At 42.4% G+C, this 20,124-nt stretch overlaps 1 protein-coding gene across 4 annotated transcripts in view; it reads left to right on the forward strand.

Moving 5' to 3' along the window:
- The first annotated feature begins 11,055 nt into the window (after positions 1-11,055).
- The window catches only part of DPY19L4 (dpy-19 like 4), a 35,197-nt gene continuing 26,128 nt past the window's right edge, over positions 11,056-20,124 (forward strand). The window contains exons 1-2 of one of the 4 annotated variants that reach the window (XM_041412538.1): positions 11,056-15,878; positions 19,425-19,532. In XM_041412538.1, coding sequence (XP_041268472.1) covers positions 15,746-15,878; positions 19,425-19,532 — 241 coding nt within the window. In that variant the 5' untranslated portion in view covers positions 11,056-15,745. The other 3 variants (XM_041412535.1, XM_041412537.1, XM_041412536.1) reach the window with 3 other exon arrangements.

The following is a 20,124-nucleotide window of genomic DNA, read 5'->3' on the forward strand; positions in this document are numbered from 1 at the left end:
CCACCTGCAGAGCCTCATGTGGATCATCCCCTTCCAAAAATCAACAGGACAATGTATGCAAGAAAGGCTTCCTTACATGGCCGAGTCCCCAGTCCTTAGTGAAAGTCCCATGCTGTTTTCAACTGGTCAAGCTTTGAGTAAGGACTAAACCAAGCCTGTGTAAACCCTCTTTATACAACCACATGTTTCAGTGGTTGGACAAGAAATCCAATCTGATCCCAGTGGCAGGGTGCCAATAATCCTATCACCTTTCTCTTAATATCCTGTGACTCAGTGATATATGTCAGGCCATTTAAACCCCAGCAGCAGAGTTCAGGTGCTGTGCCAATTATACTGAGTGGATGGGGAGATATGCTAGTTGAACAAGAAACAGGTCAGAGGAACGATTTAGCTAATAAATTATATTAATGAAAAGTTCTTTTGGGAGCTGTTTGGTTTGTAGTTCTGTGGAGCAGAAGAGGGTCAGCAGGAGCAAAGAGAAAAATGGGAGGACCTGGCAGTAGACCTCAGCAGAGCAATGAAGGGGCAACAGAGAAGATGGGAAATAGGATGAACAGAGCACATCTGGTCCTTGTGGCACAGACCCTGCTGTAATGGCACTGAACAGTCTCCACGTGGCACAGAGGTGCTTGGGCTAGCTTGTGTTGAGGACAAGACTGCTGCCCTAGCTGGGCTTCTCTGCCCAGGTCAAAATGGACAGTTTCTCATCAAGGCTACTTAGCTGGGATTCAGTGTCTAACCAGCACAAGCAATACTGGCCTCCAGCCCAGGCAGTGGCTCACTTAGCACTGGCCATCTTTGTACAGCACTTCATTCACCCCATAGAAACATCTACACCCCTGTCCAAAATCTGCTCATGTCAAATCTTTCCAGTGCTGGGCTTTGAATCAAATCCAAGTCTGGTGTCTAGATATAGAGTTAGAAAAAACTGAAATCACTGTCAGGAGCACATAGAATCCTTAGGCTGCCTTCATTCCAGCTCACTTTGTAATGATTCTTAAGGACTACTTTGTTGCATTCTAATTGATGGGGCTTGGAAGTGCAGGGGAGAGTTTCTCTGCAGAGTCTTGTGGCTGCATATGTTCTACCTGTAGATAAATCAAGACAAAACACACCTTCCAAAGGTACTAATGGCAATCTATTGAATGTCCTACAGGGTGAGCAGGATATTACTGCATGTTGGGCAAAAATTACAAAAATAAGTAAACAAGGTATCTTTGGAGTTTTATTTCTATTAGTAATACCAGAGATAGCTTCAAAGTTAAGTTGTCATCACTGCAAATGAAGGCATAGAGATTAGTGACATCCAATTTTAGGTGTTTTGAAGTTAGATGACTTGCCAGCCAGAGGCATTGAGAGGAGGGCAGCCGGGAGCGCACACCTTCGAGCTGTCTCTCCCAGGCACCTCTTGTAGGATGGGATAAAGCCTCTCCTGGTGGTGCCTGTTTCTTTCCACCATTTTCAGACAAAGCCCAGCAAACTGATTCTAGTTATCTGACTGCTGAGTGCACCATGTCAGACGTACAAGGTCCACGTGTACTTTCTGTGATGGCTGTTGACAACGTAGCATCCCCTGTCCCCAGAGCTCCTGCTGATTATGCCCAGGCCTGAAACTCCTCCTGGCAGCCAAGGACAAAACTGATGCTGGTAGGAGATGGGTAGGGGAAGGAACACCTCCCTACAGAGAAGACATTTTGGATTTCTGGTTTTTCATTTCTCTCTGTCATACAGCCTGCAGTATACAAAGTTTATTGCATATTGTTGGTGAGTTTAATTTAGGGCTGATGCTGAGCAAACCACAGAAACAGAGCCTTCATCAGAGCACTTATTTTTGTAGTGAGATTTGACGAAGTAGTTTGAAAAATAATCTCCAGCATTCATGAGCTGTTATAAATTGGTTCTTTTATGTATTAGAGACAAGGCAATAAATGCCAAAGGGGATTTACTGGTTATTGCTGCTCTGATAAAAGGGTCATTAAGAGTTGTAAAAGCCTAAACGATAATGGGGAGATGTTGTAAATGCTGTAAGTGAATAGAATGAAAGAACATGATATACCCATCAGCTGAGGTCACTTCATAATAGTTTATAACCCTCTTCCAAACACTGAAGAGAAAACTGGGTTTGTCCCAAGCAACTAAAAATTCCCATCAGTCACCCCAGGCTGAGCTCCTGGAGCTTCCTAAGCAGCACCTGACTGACAAGCATCCTGAAAAAGCCCAAGCCTGCAGAGTAAGTCTCTATACCATGTGGGGACTGCTCTCTGAAAGGGCAAGTATGGGGCACGGGGGTGTGTCATACGTGGTACAGCACCAGGGGCTGTTCCGAGAAAGGCCCTAAAACAGTCGTGGGGAAGAACAGACCTACATGCCCCAAATCTTCACCTCTGATGCAGACAAGCCTCATCCTCCTCTTAACCAGCAGGTCTGCCAGCTATTTGCTTTATCTGCCCTGCAAACAGCATCTAACCAAAAAGTGCCATCAAAATTTAAATGTGAAAATCATTTTAAAATGAACACCATCAATTCCCACAGCTTATTATTAGCAGAGCTGCTGAAAGCATCTGTTATTAAGGCCTTCAGCATGTCCCTTAGGAGCCTTGTTTTCTGTTGTTTATGATTTTATCAAACTTGAACTGAAAATGTTCATTCTGAATCACTGTCTCCTGCTGAATTACTGTGGAACGTTTCAGACAGAACAGTACAGCTGTGAGGCTAGAGGAAAAGACATCATTTTGTCTGTGTTAAAGTAAGACACTAGTGACTTTTTCTTTGAGGAAGGCTAATTTCTCTGTACTCAGAAGTCTGTCATGATAACATGATTTCCTTTCAATAATCTGCTTTTCTGCAATTTCATGGGTAAATCAGGGAAATCTGGTAAATTATGCTCTTTGGCAGTTAAAAAAATCAGCAGTACATGACACCTGAATTCCTGGGTGTGCTCCAGCCCAAGGTGGCCATGACCTTACCTGCAGTTACAGGAGAGAATGTCAGTCCAGCAAGGCCTGGATGTCAGATCTAAGGGGAGATTGTAATTTTAGGTCCCTAATACAAGCTGTGAATGTAGCCATAAAGATGCTGGGCAGTATGAATGCAGAGCTGTGAGGGATGTAGGGCCTGATTTAAGAATATAGGTGTTATAAGTTGTGGGAAGAGGGAGAGGAGGTTTACATCAGGGCAAGAAATTGTGGATGGAGATGGAGATTTTGTGCAGGAGGCTTTGAATTTGCTGGTGGTGGGCTTCTCTGCAGTAGCACCTGAGGGAACTGCCCTTGGTTTGTCCTCCCCACTCCCTTGTGTGGGTAAAACAGCCTCTCTCCTACCCCTTGGGAGTGTTATTGCAATTGTCAGGTCAAACATCTGCAGATGGGAAATGCTGAGGACTCTGCACATCTTCTATTTTGCTGAGCTACTCCAGCAACAGAATCATATGAAAAATCCTGAGTAAGAATAAGTAGGTGTCTCTAAAGCAGGGTTTGAAGAGTGTACACTAACCAAGGGCTGGGCACGCTCAGCACAGAGTAAACAAACAGCTCATCCTGAGCACCAGGGCAGGAGAAAACGCCAGTGGGTGATCATGTGGCTAGAGATAAATGTATCATAAATCATTATTTACCAGGAAGCAAATGTCAGTTGAGTAAGCATCCTAATTCTGGCATTTCTTAAATTTTCAGTGTTTGCTTTTGTAACCTAATCATGCTTTTGGCTTCTGTGATACATTTGATATCACTGCATATTGAGACACTGCAGACTGTCTCTGACCTAGTAAGTGAGGCATGTCGGATTTATTCCCATAACAAGACTTGAGCAGGCACACTTCAGTCCTGTTCTCTGCAGCAGATGAGCTAAGGAGCTTGGCATTTCACCTGGCCTTAATTCCCCCAGACCAGTCAAGGCTCCTTCTGACACCTGATGGAATGCAGAAACTCTATGGAGCCCAGCTTGGTTAACAACTTGTGTGCTCTGGGAAGTACTGTAAGTACCTTGAAATATTGATTTCACACACGCAAACTAGTCTGAAGAGGATTAAAAGATTGGTCAGCATTTGAGCAAACAAGGATAGTTTTTTTTCCTAGGGGAATCAGAATCTATGAGTTGTCTTTTATTTGACAAGACAGACAACTTTCAGATATTAAAATACATCTTGAAAATACTTCTAAACCCTTATTTAAATCCAAAGAGAACTGTTGTTGGCTATACCTAGTTTTAAAATCTTTTCACCTTTTGGTCAGGAGCAAGTACAATGATAAGAAATAAATAATTGCTGAATGTCACATGAAATGAGAAGTTATTCTTTGAATTATTTACAGAACACTCACAAATAAGGAATTTGTGTAGAGAAAATAGGGACAACTATGCATACACAATAGGGAAGAAGTTTGTCAATAAAATAGTATGAACTACTATAAATTGTAAACAATTGTAAACAACATTCTAAAAACAAGTAACAGTATCAGAGGTTTCTCAGACAAATATCTTCAAGTAATTGACTAATTATGACATTAGTCAGAAAAACATCAGACCAGTCCCAGCCCAGCAAATTATCAGCATCCTCAGATAGGACAGCCTCATTTCCAGGGCACCACTGGTAACAGCCAAACAAGTTTGTTCTGTTTTACATTTAATTTTTGTTTTCTTGTTGTTATAAATTGTATGCTGTGGTTTTGGTTTTCAGTGCTTATGGTTACATTACTTACAAGCAGCATGACTGTAACTTCATCCAAGAAAATTATTGTGGATTTATTTACAAGATATTAATTTACACTTGTGTAATTGGGTAGAGAATTCTCCTCCAACCTGTATGTTCTCACCTGGCATTCTTCCTGTTTGCTTGCTTTTAATTACTTCTAATATGCATACTAATGCTCTTAATTGCTTGGCTCATGAAATCTACATCTTCAGCAGGCTTTTAATTTACAGCTTGAGTGGTATTGTTTTAATTTTTTTCTTTCCAATAACAAAGCAGCTACTGATGCTTCAGATGTGATCGGAGGATTCAAACATTCTTTGGGTGTGCAATGGGACCTCGTTGCTCTCCTGTACCTTTCCTGGAGTGAGGCTGGAACACAGGACAACCCTGCACTTGTAGTGGTCAGCACTTCATCCACTGACGAGCCCTGAGCGTCCTTCTGCACAAAGGAACCTTGTTCCAACCCCTGTTCTCTTTATCAGTTCTGCTTCTTGACTCCCATGCACCTTTCCTTTCCCACATTTAAAACAATCTCACAGCCTTCACAGAAAGCCATCTGCCACCTCTACCCCAAACCCCGCCTGTGCTTTCTGTTTGTTCCTTTACTCACGTGGCAATCTGGCTTTCACAGCTCACAGCAGAGCAGGAGCCTCCCATGCACTAAGGAACCTCTCATCCGGGCATTGGCTTAGAAGGCACAAGCATAACATAATGGAAACACTTTTGCTTTTGTGGTTTCGTCTTTCCAAGTTTCTATCTAATCATGAAGGTTGGGAATTTGCTTGCATTTCTTTTTTTTTTTTAAACAGAAGGCAAATCAGAAGTATAACTGAGATTATTCACCAGGCACATGACTTCTGGAATGTGATTTGAAAGCAAAACATAAGATGAATATAATGCTTTAGAAGTCAAGAGAAGCAGAACCACTGCAAAAAATAATTTGTGGATTACTTTTATTGCGTTACACATTAAATAATAAAAGTAAATAAATTCTGAGGTCACATAGCAAACAATGATTGTGACAGACAATCTACACTGTAAAAAGTTCTAGGTTTGGCTCAGATTTTTAAATATAAACCAGTTTTCTGAGAAACAATGTTTTATATCATGCACTTTAAAACTCTTTAACTCTGCTGTACTATGTGGAGTAAATAAAAATCAAGCTCTGTATTTACACACACTAAATGTGCACAGTAATGTGGTTTTTTTTGAGAGTTAATAATGCATGAAGAGTGCTCAGGATAGAGGGGGAAGCTTGGCCTCTTGTTGCTGAAAACGTCTGAGATGCAAAGGGGGTCATGAGGATTCAGCTGTTACCTGAGAGCTTCTTCTGGGGTTTGCTGGTTTGTTGTTTAAAAATAAAAACTTTTTTAAAAGGTTTATAGAATGCAAAGTGAGAGAAAGGTTTCAAGTGAAACAAATACCAGCTTAAAGAAAAATTATACACCAATTTAGCAAATTTATATTTATTTACATTCTATATTAAATATATCGTAATAAAATAAATCTCTTAAACTACTGAGATGTTCATAGAAGCTTTGTGAACTACTTCATCAATAACATACTAGACAATCCATGCTGTATAATCTCCTTTGTCCCCTATGTTCGCCCTATGTACCCTTGACCAGCAATCTGTGCTTGCTGGTGTCAAGTATTTTTCTCTCTTTCTAAACGCCAAAGTTGTGCTCCTCAGGCACAATTCATGTGGTTCCTCACACCTTTCCCAGCCAGCTCTCTCAGAACGGGGTGAATGGCCCCCAGAAGACTCCTCTCTCTCTTCATTTGCTCAGCTGGAGCTGGGATGAGCTGGAGCAGCGCACAGGCACTGCTCCTATCTATCTCAAGATAGGAGAGAGGAATCCTACCCCTCCTCCCAGTAACTCACATTTCCTGGTTTTCCCAGAATTAAACACTGCTGAACTGTTTGGCCCCAGAAGAAAAAGGAGGAAACAGAACAACAAAGGAGAAATCTGATTCCAACGGGAGCTGTTGATGGAAAGCATTTAGGCAGAGCTTCAAAAGAGAGGCAGAAATACTCGCTTGTGTCTCGCTTCAAGTGACACACATCAATAAAGCAATGTAGAAGCAAAGGGATCTGCTGACCTTCAGAGCAGATCTTCCATGGGAAACACATTTTCTGATTTGGCTCAGGTATGTCAGGAGTCATTAAATCAGGAAATTACAAAACTGGAGGCTGGTGCTATTGGGAATCAGAAGGGAGCACAAAAATGGATGAATTCTGTACGGATCAATTTAATAAAATATAGTGGCAGTTTGAGAGCTGACAAGCAATCAAACAAGATCAAAGTTCTCCCACAATGGCTGGCATTAGATGGAGCATGGTGTTTGCTAGGTGGGAAAGGCTGCCCTGCCCTTCTCCACCAGGAACATGTTTGTGGACAAATATATTAATTCAAGGTCCCAAATGACTTCAGTATTTCAGGTCACTAGCCTGATCCTCATCTCCTATTGAAGCTTTGTTTATCAGTGCTAACAACCTGTTTCGCAAGGCCAGCCTTTATTTTGGCTTACATACTGTATTACCAAAGGCTGATGTAACATGGGTCACAAATGTCTGGTGACAAATCTCTTCCATCCACTGTAATTTCCATGTGAAATCAACTTGCATGTATCCCAGATTATATACAGCCAAGCAAGGAGACGGTGTCTTGGCACAAGCACGTTTAAATCCCCCAGGTGCAAGGAAGGAGAAACAAAGATTCATTACAGTAATAAAGTTTCAGCCTTCTAGGGATGAGGTCAAATGAGAGCAGCAGAGCACTGGCTAACAGGAGAGCAGATCTTATGTACACAGGACCTACCAATAAGCCTTCTGACACGTGTCTGTTGTGTAGGGTCCATTGAGGGAAAATACCTACCTTATCACTGAACATTTCACAGGGCAAGAAATGTTCATTGGACAGTGTCAAGAAATGTTCATTGGACAGTGTTGCATGAGTAGGATTTTTTTTTTTTTTTTTTTTTTTTTGGGTCTAAATTTGCTTTCTTAGCTTATTTACCTTTGAGCCTGGTCAGCAAGTAGCGAGTTCTCTCAATCTGTATGTTTACTCCAAAGGAAAAACACCGTATCATTTTGGCACTTAGCAATTTTGTATTTACTGAGAATCCCTTCTTTGTAATGATGGAAATTCAGTGTTTAGGGTAGGAACTGTTCACTGGAATCAAGCCTGGAAACTGCAAGGGTGCATGCCAGAATGCTGCCCACTTCTTTAGAGTCAATGAAAATATGCATTCTCCTTAATACACTACCACACATTAGTATGGTTTTTACAGACTAAAAGCTGCTGCTGAAAATGACAAAGCAAACTGAAAAGTGCCACTAATATCTAGGTTGCAACATGTTGCCAGAACATTCCTGAGAAACAGGAGCCTCCTGGGAGCAGTGTAGGTGGCATTCACTCACTTTGGAGCCCCAATGTTTATACCAAATTGCATTTCCTTGCCACTGCGCATGCCAGAGCCTGCCTTAATTTAGATCTTGCCCTCGTAAGACCCTGAACTCCCTCCACTGCTCCCTACTGCAGGCACAAGCTACAGCCAGAATCTCCCAGGACTGGTCTCAAAAGCTTCTTTCCCCTTCACTCAGTTCAGTAGAATTTCATGACATATACATTAACTTGGATTTAATTTGGTACTTCTCCAAATGCCAACTGCGAAAACAGGGCTGAGGAGGAGGAGGAGGGAAGAAAACTCCACAAGCAAGTGTGATACCTGCAGGACAATAATTCCATTAACCTTTCCAGGGAAAGGCAGGCACTCTTGTTTTCTAGCAGTCTATCAGTTTTCTCCCTATTTATATATGTACTCTTTGCCTAGGTCATAAGGCGTCTAAATGAAAATTTATTGCAGGGACTGGCTATTGATTTGCAATCTTACACATCTGGAAGACATGACCCTAAAAGAATGTCCATTCTTTGAACTAATGAAAATTTAAACTCTAGCATGAAAGAAATTGTTTCAGGATAAAATTACCTGACATTTTGAATGAACACCATCGATGAACACCGTGTTTGTTTTATAGGTAAATCCTCTTTATAAAATACACCAGAGAAGTTTCAGTAATATTTGTGGGGTTGATTGAATTCAGTGAAGCCACACTAGAGGCTTACAGCAATTAATTACACCCCCTTAAGTATGGCAGAGAATGGTTACATGACAGCTGCTTCTCAGGGTCCCTGATGTCAATGGGATGGGTACTACAGTAGACTCTCTTAAGATCCAGAATTTTTTCTGTGAATGAAACAAGCTAGTCCATGACTGAGCAATTTGAGTAAACTCTCCCTCTGGGAGGGAATCCAGGTTTCTCCCTCTGTCACTTTGTGTTTCATTCAGTCATATCTCTGCCAAAACCGCAGAGTTCAAGGACTAAGCGTAAATTTCCTGTCAATTCCTGTCCAAGTCGTTGCTGCTGACAACCTGACTCGCTGAAGAGGAAGATATTATCTACCTTTGTCAACAAACATCATTCTTCTTGCAATTCCTAGGGCAGGACCAACTCTTCACCTGTAAGGTCAGAGTTATGTAAAGTTGGAAAGGATATTTAACAAATTACTCTAACATGACGTATACAGGAAAAAAATAGTGCAGCCAGCTAAGGCCAACCACGAAGCTTGGTTTCCTCAGATTCTCTCATCACAAGAACCATATAAACATTTGGCACTTTCACTAGCACTGTGCACCAAAAGTTGACTCTTTGCTCATCTGAACTGTACATAAATTAATTTCTCCATGAGTTTCTTAATGATAGATCTTGCATCTATCTACCATCCAAGTTGTCTGTTTTACATGTGCAGATTGCACTTGCATCAACTCAAAACAATGCAGATTTACACGGAAGCAAAGAATCTGCTGCTGTTTTGAGATTCATAGAATACTCTGAGGTTGAATAGACTCAAGAGTCCAACTCCTGACTAAATGATCCATCAGGGGGGATTGAACCAACAGGCTTGGTGTTACTGTACCACACTCTAATCAACTGAGCTAATGTCAGAAAGATGACTGTACTTTGATCAAATGTCAAATTTAACCACCTTTTGCCTGAGCAAAGCCATAATTTTTCTTCCTTCCCTCCACCTGCCAATGCATATTTCTTCTGCTGCAAGTATTGCAATAATGTATTACAGCAACAGTCACTATAACAGTGGTAATGATATCACTGACAATAATTATCTTGAACTAATATAGTACCTTACTTCTGGGGATCACACTGTGCTTTAAAATCATCAAAGCTGCCATCTCCTCTGGAGCTTCCATCTGAGTGAAAGAAACTCAGAGCCCTGCCTAGCCAGTTCTTCTCTCAGGACATTGCTCCTTTTGTGAATTGTCCTCAATCTAAGCAATAAGGTTTCATCCAGAGCTGAATGAGCTAACAAGCTAGAGGGGGTACCAGAAGTGGTACAAATTTATGCTCTACTAAGAGCTGAGCATAAATTTGCTGCTTTCTACACCCAAGGTTTGACCAACTTGATGTATAACAGATGGTGGGACAGCTCAGGAAGAAATATGCAACTGCAAAAATGAGGCCAAGGCAAGTGACCTAAAAGGAAGGAGGGGGATACTTCATATGGAAGAAGAACAAAAGAGTCAATCATGGTTTGTATGCTTAGATTTGTTACCCCAACTGATAAAAATGCATCTTTCAAGAAGTCTGCAAACAAGTTAGTGATATTCTAGAAACACTACGAGATATGACAGGTGGAGTAAATCATTCCACTTCTTCAGACAACCCAATTTTATCTGGGTTTAAATTTGGATCTATCTCTCATCTTCATTAATTACTATTGAAATTGCAGACACTAATCCATTTACCATAGAACAAGCAGGAAACTGAGTATTCAAAGTATGATGAATCAGTGCTTTAACTAGCCAAAACATGACAGGCAAAGCTTGCTGCCGTCACTGGTGATTCCCCAAGAAGAGCATTTATGTAACTGTACAGTTATCCATAATTACACAGTGACAGGCATCCTGCTCACACACTAGGTCTGTTTGTTCTCTGCATCTTTCATAGTGCCCTGTGTCTCATAAAAGCAGTTATACAGATTAATAAAGGTGCCAGTAAAATTAATCATTTCAAATGGGGCTGTTCAACTCAGACAACTGCAGGCTTGGAAAGCATCAGCTCTGGAAATGAAGTCAAAGCCTGGCAATGCTGGCTGGGATTGAAGAAAAGCTCAGGAAACAGAACTGCCCATCCTGGAGGAATCACACTTCTCTGTAACAAACAGCCTGGTTTATGTTTGCTCCTTGCAAAATTACAGCTGGGATTATCAGAGTTGCTTCAGAGTCTAGAATCTGCATCCCAGATGGAAGCTGCATCCTTCCATCCCTTGCCAAGTATAGTCCCATTCACTTCTTTTTCTGCTGTCTAGGAAATCCTAGCAGACATGCAGTAGTTTGGTAATAGCTAATCTGCCTGGTCAGAGTGCATTTTGCCTGTGCTAGAGTTGTTTCTACTCACTCCAGTGAAAAGCAGCACCAGCTGCAGAGGGCTGCTTCAGCCCAAGGTGTTTTAATAACACTAGATGCAGCTTTTGAGAAGGGATCTCGTGTCTGCTTAGTGTTTGGGCTATGACTTGTATTACTGATTTATAATCTTCAAGTATCAGGCCAAAATGCTTCCTGCTTAAAGTTGGAAATCCATCAAAAGCAGTGACATCGCCCTTTCTTGTGCCAGCTGTAACATGGTCAGACAAGAATGTGGGGCTAAGACTGCTGGTTGCTATGTTGGGATAGGAGATGTGCCTGACTAGTGTATTTAGTAAGACATTAAGACACATTAAAGATCATATTGCTCCACTTCTCTGAAAAATACTTATATAAAAAAGGCCAGCACAATATTCCAAGAGCAATTTCCTAGATGTAATCAGTCATTCCTGCTGATGTCAGTACCAGGGATGGGGTTTCAGTGACTCCAGTCATGCTAGGCCTGCCCTTCAGGGACAACACAGTGCCTGAAAAGAGACCTGAATTCTGGTGCTTGCTTTGCAGCAGCTGAAGTGTCTGCTAAGCCCTCACGATCAGCACCTGTGTGATGAACCAGCTCTCTGTCATCACTCAAGGTGTGCTACCAGGGATGCCACTGGAAGCTGGGGAATGCGCTGCTCCTGGTCAAGCAGCTGATGAATGGTGAGGATGCTGCACGAGGAGGCAGGGGACGAGGCTGCCTTTCCATGTTGGCAGGACAGGCTGTGTGGGGAGCAGCACCTTCACCCTCAGAAATACAGCCCAAACAGCTGGGCACCAGAGACAAAAGAGCCTCCAGACTCTGAAATCTGCAGGGGATGTTTAAAAAACCAAACTGTATCAAACCCAGGAAAGGGGAGAAAGGGGAAATACAGCTCTGACCAATCATAGAGAAAACAAGCATAACTCTGACCCAGCAGAAATGAGAGTGAAATCAAAGATGTGGGAAGCAAGGATTGTCGTCATTAGCAATAAAAAAAACCAAATTGCGGTTTAGTAAGAGCTGACCAATATACTAGGTGGCAAAGTGTGAGTCAAAGCAAGTGCAGAGCTGTGAGTCATCCACCTCAAAGGGCTTTATCCTTGGATAAAAGTCCAAGAGACAGCTCAGGGAGAAAAAAGGAGTGTTGGAAAGGACAGAGACAATAGCAGAGCAGTGGGCCTCCTCACAGAGCAGAGGCCACGTGGAGGGCAAGGCAGCTATCAGCCAGTTATTCTGCCTTACTGTTATTCCTGTATGTTTCACAAATACAGGGGTCAGCCTCCTGCTCTGGGGAACTTCACCTGCAGCACAAACAAGAACTAGAGCAAGAGCAGAAAGAGGGAAGAGGCACAGAAAGCAAGTCATATCACTAAGGATGTGTGTTTGTGTGTGTGTGTGTTTAAATGAACAAACATTTATCAAGATTTTTCTCCTGAGGTCCATTTACCATGACTTTATTACTGACACAGTACTCTGCAGGAGCAATACAGCAATTAGTCAGCTGACATGGCTTGGTCTTATAAAGTAAGACGAAAAGCAAGAAACTAAATTACAGGTCAGATAAAGGCAACTGTGATAAGGATCAATGCCATTTAAGAGCGTGAAAACACAAAGTTGGAACTCTTTCAGGTGGGATGGAGAGAGGCAAAAAGGGATGGAGATGATGAGATGGCTAGAAGGACACAGAAGAGAAAGTGTACAGGATGAGAGGCCATCGAGCGTCACACACATCTAAACACAGGGTGACGTGAGTTAGTTCTAGATTACAGGGAAGCACAAGGAGTGACAGGAAGAAGCAAAGAAAATGAATATGCAGGATCTCATGCTGCTTCAAGGACAGAAAATACAAGAGGCAGGTAGAAAGAACAGGAAGATGGTCATGGCAATCACATCCGTAGTGTCTTCCATCTGCAGAGGAACACTTTAAAGAAATTCCAAAGAAATTTAAAGAAATTCCAAAGGCATCAGGACAGATCAAACCACAGATTTATCACCAGAGGATTGAAGCTAAGAGAGAACTGAGCCATGTTTTCATGTCCCCAGCTCAGTTTCAGAGTGCAAATCTAAATCAGCTCCCTTGATTTAATGTGTATTTTCCATGTTTTACAATACAACAGATGACAATAGAACCTGGTTCACTTATATCCTAGGCAAGGCAGGTGTGAGCTGAAGCAATCAAAACCACTGGAAGCTGTGCTGAAATAAAAAATTAAATAAGTGGGAAAAAATCCCGAAGGTTCTATATATTTTGAGTAATTTCATTTTCTTAGGACTTCTTAAGTCCAGTTTTAAGTAATTCTTCCACATTATCATTATCCCTCAACATCCCCTCACTTATTTCCTTGCAAGTCCCTGTATCAGGTGGGAGAGCACACCTTTTCAACTTTAAGCAAAATTTTGGTCCCACAACCACTTTTGTAGGCACTACTTTTTTATACTTTGACAGAAGATATAGAGCTTTGGCGAGGGAAGGATCTGAAATAATTAAAATAAGCAAAACCTCTGGATACTGACAGAACCATAAGTTAGTAGCCTGAAAATTAACCCTACAAAAGGCTGAAATTAGAAGAATTGATGAAATATCTACAGTCATTACCTGATTATTGAAACATTACAGATATTTTTAGGCATGGGATCTTTAATATACAAAAATATAAACTGGTTTGTTTACAAAACAAACAACTACATATTTTTTTAAAATTCTTTGTAATGACAAACATGTCCAGTATTAATGCATTATACTAAGATCTGTGTCTGTCTCCTGTCAACAATCTCTAAAGGAGAGAAAGAATGATTGTTAAACTGGAAAGCATCAGTACCGTGAACTTGTAAATAAAAGGAAAATTATGTCTGTAGGGCTTAGAAATAATATTTAAACAGAGAACAAATGCCACCATGCAGATACATGATGCATGTTCGTACAGAGAAAGCTTAGAAAAAGAACACAACTTCCCTGTATTTATTCATTCTAATGTATTACAGCACAACGTTTAGGCCACATAATAAGCTGTCAAATGAAATAAATTTCATATAATATTAGTCGAATAAAGCATTTTGGAAGACTGAAGTGCAACAGTAGTAACATTTTCAACATTACTTTAACAATCATTTCAGCATGTTCACTGGGAGAAAGAAACTTGCATGAAAAATGATTTTTGGTTCTCCCACCTTCAAATGTGCAATTTTTTTCCTTAGGAAAAAAGGAAAATTGAGTGAGCAGGCTGGATTTTTCACTTCTTTGCCAACTGTGCATATAAATAACTTGATATGCATTTATAATTTTACTGAAATCAAGGTGTGGGATGATCCATACTGGAGCATCAAAAGAAAACTTAAGTTCCACAATAACTGCAACAGGGTACACTACAGAACTGCAGGTATAAAGAAGGCTTAAGAAAAAACATCTAGAGCACAACCGAGCAATTGTTTATTTTATGTTTGTCCATGTATCGATGGTCTGAACACAAATATTTAAAACAATTACTGTTCTTTTCATTGCAATGATTACGGTTACGTATTCCAGTAACTTTAAAAAACCCTACACTAACAAACAAACTCAGATCAAACACGATGCATTAGAAATGCAATGGATAATTTGTGGATCATTAAAAACATAACAACTCCTGTGACTATCCAATAAATCAACAACTGCTGAAGTATTTTAGAGTTTATTAAAAACCCAGGAAACTTAAAAATCTCATTTTACACTCCAAAAGGACACACATATTGGTTTAGTTTTTCCTTGCAGCTGCCAGACAAGTAACCAGTCTTCCAGCAGCTGCTCAGCCACTGGCCTGACTGTAGGTCAGGAGACGTGCAGCCTCCAAGAGACAATTCCCACAAACCTCCAAGGGACAATGTCCATAAACCTCTTCCATAGAAGAGTTAGCAGTTCTGTAATCACAGAATCAATTAGGTTTGAAAAGGCCTCTGAGATCATCGAGACCAATCTGACCCAACACCACCACATCAACCAGAGCGGAGCACAAAGTGCCATGTCCAGTCTTTCCTTACCCACCTCCAGGGACAGTGACTCCCCCACTTCCCTGGGCAGCCCGTTCTAATGTCTAATCAGCCTTTCTGTGAAAAACTTCCTCCAGAAGTCCAACCTAAACCTTCTCTGGCACAGCTTGAGGCCATGTCCTCTCGTCCTACCTCTGGCTGCCCAGGCAAAGACGCTCCCCTGGCTACAACCTCCTTTCAGGTAAGCGTGGAGAGCCATAAGGTCACCCCCGAGCCTCCTGGTGTCCAAGCTCTCTGGAGAGGCCCGGTCCCTCTGGAGCGGCACGAACGGTGGCCGCGCTGCCCGGGAGGTGCCGCTTTGGGGGCTGCGCGCCGGGGCGGGCGACGGGAGCGCGGAGCTCCCGCAGGGAAGCCCTGACACCGCCCGGCAGCGCCCCGGTGCGCCCCGCACGGTCGCTGTTCCCCGGTACGCTCGCTGTGCCCCGGTGCGCCCACTGTGCCCCCGTGCATTCGCTGTGCCCCGGTGCGCCGCCGCTCGGCTCCGGCCGCCCCCCGCGCTCCGCAGCCGCAGTTCCGGCGGTGGGAGGAAGCGCGGGGCCGCTCCGCTCCGCTCCGCTCGCCGGGGGATGCGGGAGCACTCCCGCCCCCGCGGCCGGCGGGAGGCGGGCGGCGGCGCGGGCGGGGCGGACGCGTCGCCCCGCAGAGAGCGGCGGGGGGACCCAGCGGCGGGCTGCGGGCACAGGCCGGCGATGGAGGAAGGTGAGGGGCGGCTCCTCAGGCCGCGGAGCCGGAGCCGGGCCGAGGCGGTCGGGGCCAGGCCGCTGGCTCAGGCCGGCGGTGTGGCCGCCCCTCGCGGTTTGTGCCAGGGCACGGACGGAGGTGAAACGCTGGGCTGCAGGACACAGGCGGCCTCCCGGGCCCAGCCCGCCCCGGCGGCCCCTCAGGCCCCAGCCCAGCCCAAGGCAGCCCGTCCTTTGCAGCCCCAAGCGGGAGGCCGGGCCGGTCCCTAAGGGACGTGGGGTCTTTTTCACTTCCCTCGCCTGGCATTGTCTCTGGGCAGAGCGCCCGGGGCAGCATCTGTGGGCTCCGTGGATGCCTCCGTGAGTGTACTTTCGTTTTGGCATCCTTCCGTATGTTTTAGCCAGTCTTCTTTCTCGTTTCGATAAGTATTAGAGAGCATCCAAAAGAGGGCTACGAAGGTGGTGACAGGCCTTGTGGGGAAGCTGCGTGAGGAGCGCCTGAAGTCACTTGGTTTGTTCAGCCTGGAGAAGACTGGCGAGCTCTCCAGCTTGCTCAGGAGGGGAAGAGGAGAGGCAGACACTGATCTGTTCTCTGTGGTGACAGTGACAGGACCCGAGGGAATGGCCTGAAGCTGCGGATGGAGGGGTTTAGGTTGGTAATTAGGAAGAGGTTCTTTACCCTGAGAGTGGTTGGGCACTGGAACAGGCTCCCAAGGGAAGTGAACACAGCACTGAGCCTGACAGAGTTCAAGAAGCGCTTTGACAGTGCTCTCAGCACATGGTGTGGTTATTGAAGTGTCCTGTGCAGGGTTGAGAGCTGGACTTGGATCATCCTTGCAGGTACCTTCCAACTCAGTGTATTCTGCAATTCTGTTGCACTTTTAGCCTCTACACAAACTATTTTCTCCATGTCTTTTCAGTGCAAACTCCCTTTGTAGGGGGTATGAGATGGCATTTAGTTTTCTTGGAGAAATCAGGAGAAACAAAACTTAATAGGTACCCAGAAAAATGCAGGAGTAAAACAACCATATGCAAATCTGTCCATGGCATATTCCAACCTCCCAGCTGTTCTCAGCAGGGGTACTTCCTGAGTTGCACATGGTTTCTGTATGTTTAGGAGTCTCCAGTTGCTTCTCCTCCATAACTGTTTTCATATTCTCATGAATCTCTGCAAACTCTTGGTTTACAAAACATTCTTTGGGTAGGAGTGTTCTGTGTGAAGGTGATGTGCAATGAGCTGGTTCTTTTTAGCCTGACTCATTAGGTTTATTTGAGAACTTTTTGTATTAGAAAACGTGAATCACTGCTCTCTATTCAGTGTGTTTGTGCACTTCACTAACTAGTAGATGTCTGGCATGTTTCTGTTGGTCATCCTCTTTTCTAGACTGAGGCGTCTTCAATTTGCTTCCTTGTTCCTTGTATGAAAGCCATTGCACAACTTAAATCACCCTCATGGCCCTTCTCTGAATGTTTCCCCTATCTTACCCTTCTTTAGATGAGAAGACAAAAATTACAGACAGTGCTCAATTAGTAGGTGAAAAGTAGATGAGTGTAGTGGCACAAAGTAGGAATGAGTTATGTTTTTCTGCAGTAGAAGCACAAAAATAAGTGGAACACATGTTTTCTGAACAAGAACTTGTTTGAACTGGGGACTTACATGGAACTGAAAAGCAGATGAAGAATTACGTGCTGGATAGAGAGTTACTAGAGGCTGTGTCATCAGTTCAAAATTCTAGATAATTCTTATTGTTACCTTGTTTGACTTTCATATCACTCTGAGGGATTCATTGAAGTGAAAACAGCATTTTTCTTGTTTGCGGCAGCAGCAGGAAACAGAAGTAACACACTCACATCTTTTTGTGGTATTGCTTTGGGGTGGAATATGTAGAGCAGTCTTCAAAACTGAGGTGAAGATCTTTTGCTGATTGAGATGTTGTTTCAGAAGTAGAATTTTAAACTGTTCCTTCTTTGGGAGCTTTCTCTTACTGCTGTTAATGCTGTGCTTTATAAGTTTGTTACTCTTCTGCTATGGTTCACTTCTCTGCCAGAGAAGCAAAGGCCTTTTCCTCCAGTGTTCTCAATGCTGTTGCTTTGATCATAACTAGAATGACAGGGGCACTCAGTTGTCCTTCCAAGCACATATCTGCCCACTTTTGTGATCTAGGGTTTTCTTCTGCTGTGTTTTGTTTTATGGTACAAATTATTTTTAACTGCAGTGCACTTGGTGTTTGCATTGCTGATAGACTTCTCATATACATGTCATGAAGACATGCTAGTATACATTTCATTTTGGATTGACATGAAGATAAATGTGATACTGAACACCCTAAACCTTGTGTTGTTTAGAATCTTTCCAGTTCTTGTCTTAAGAAGGTAGACATTTTCTGTTCATTCCGTGAAAAATGTTACCATTGAGATCTTGGTTTGCTCAGAGTGAGTTATAATTTGCTCTGTTAACACACTGGTGTCCTGATACAGGCAGACATCGTTTTAACCATTTATATTTCTATCTCTAGTTTCTAACTTTTAGATTTAATAGCCAGGAATTAAAAGCAGACTGAATTAGAATTGAAGTAATTAATATACAACCAGGGTACTTAAAAGCTTTGTTGTGGGGTGTGAAGATTGACACCTCAAGTTTGAAGTTGGGTGGATTTATGAAGGAGCTGTTTTAAGTCCGGAGGAAAACTGGTGGCTGCAAAATTTCAAGCAATGTTGGACAGTAGGTCAAATGGGAGAGCTAAAAATTCTGGAGCGTGAATTACAGTTAAACCTTTTCATTACAGTTCCAAAATGGCATAAATGTTGTGGGGTATCTTTAATATAGGAATTATAAAATACTTTTTGCAATGAGTCTTTTGGTATTCACAGACCTGCAGTCTGTGAATTAGCCTCATTGCCTTTCAGACTGTAAAATAAATGGACCAGGACTCCAAACTGCTGCTGCTCACAAAAAAGTGAACAGAAGCCCTTGGTCTTGAGATGTGATCTATGTGGCTTAGCAAACTGGGCTTTAAAATTATGTGTTAGACTAAATATTCATAAATTGCTTAGTTCCAGTAGATCCAAAAGCAGGAAAAAAAGTTATATTACATTTGCTTTATAAAAGCCTTTGCCAAATAAATAATAGGCATCTTAATTTAAAAGTGATGGGCTAGCCCAATTTTTGTGTTACACTGCTATAGCACCAAAAAACCAGGATGAGGAATTGGCACCAGTTTCTCCCAGTGTCTGCATCAATTTATCTAAACTACTGATTTCCTTCATTTGTGTTCACCAAATGGAACAAACCAGTTAGCTTCCAGTTTGTGTTCTGGGTAGTCCCAGAGTATGGCCTTAAGAGATTACTGTTGTTTTTTCTAAGGAATAACATAAGAATTGATTTCTGTAGTGTTATATTGTTATTTTAGTTGGTCATATGACATACTTTAACTGAGTCTTTGTCAAATATATCTTCCATGGGATTGAATCAGTAGCAGTAACTGGGTGCTACCTGCTGCTGTGTGGATTTCCCAGTGTGATTTTATGTGTTATGTTGCAATAACTTGAAAAAAAATGTCTTCAGGGGCAGCAGACCTGCGACAGAGAAAGAAACAAAACTGCACAGAATCTGACAAAATGGCTCCAGAGGAGAGAAACAAAGAAAATTCAAAGCTGGGAAAGTCGCCAAAATGTAAGCTACAGAATTTTTAGCTGACTTTTGATTGTTTTTTCATTATTCTCTTACATTTTATGGGAAGATATTTGTAGCGTGGTAATGTATAACAGACTTGCTTTGAATTAGGTTTTTGAATATTTCAAGGGAAAATAGGCATGCACACTGGAGTTCTTTAATAATGACATTTTATGCACTGGAGAGTGAAATGGTCGTCTTGGACCGTTTCAGGCTTGGGGAGGTAGAGGCAGGGGAGTTAAAAATTTACTATTACTGTTTGCATACAAATAATATTTGTATTGCTCCTGGAATGATCTTCTGGTTGGAAGCTGATATGCATGAAGTAATGGTTCTGAATCAAGAACAGACAAAAAGTCCTTACAGCTTTTCAAGAGCAGAAGTAAAATTAGGTATAATTTTAGGCAAGTGCTCACCAAGCTACCAAAAGCTTTTGTGTTAAAAGTACATACTAACTCAAGGGAGCTACAGGTGAAGTAGACACCCTTTGAATGAGTTTGGTAAAATTCAGATTAATTCGTTCTTATATTCAAGAACAGAATGGAAAATAGAATGTCTCAATAATTATGTTAGATGTGCTAGGCCACCTCTG

This window comes from Onychostruthus taczanowskii, unplaced genomic scaffold, assembly GCF_017590055.1.
Source record: "Onychostruthus taczanowskii isolate IOZ18803 unplaced genomic scaffold, ASM1759005v1 scaffold4, whole genome shotgun sequence".
NCBI lineage: Eukaryota > Metazoa > Chordata > Aves > Passeriformes > Passeridae > Onychostruthus > Onychostruthus taczanowskii.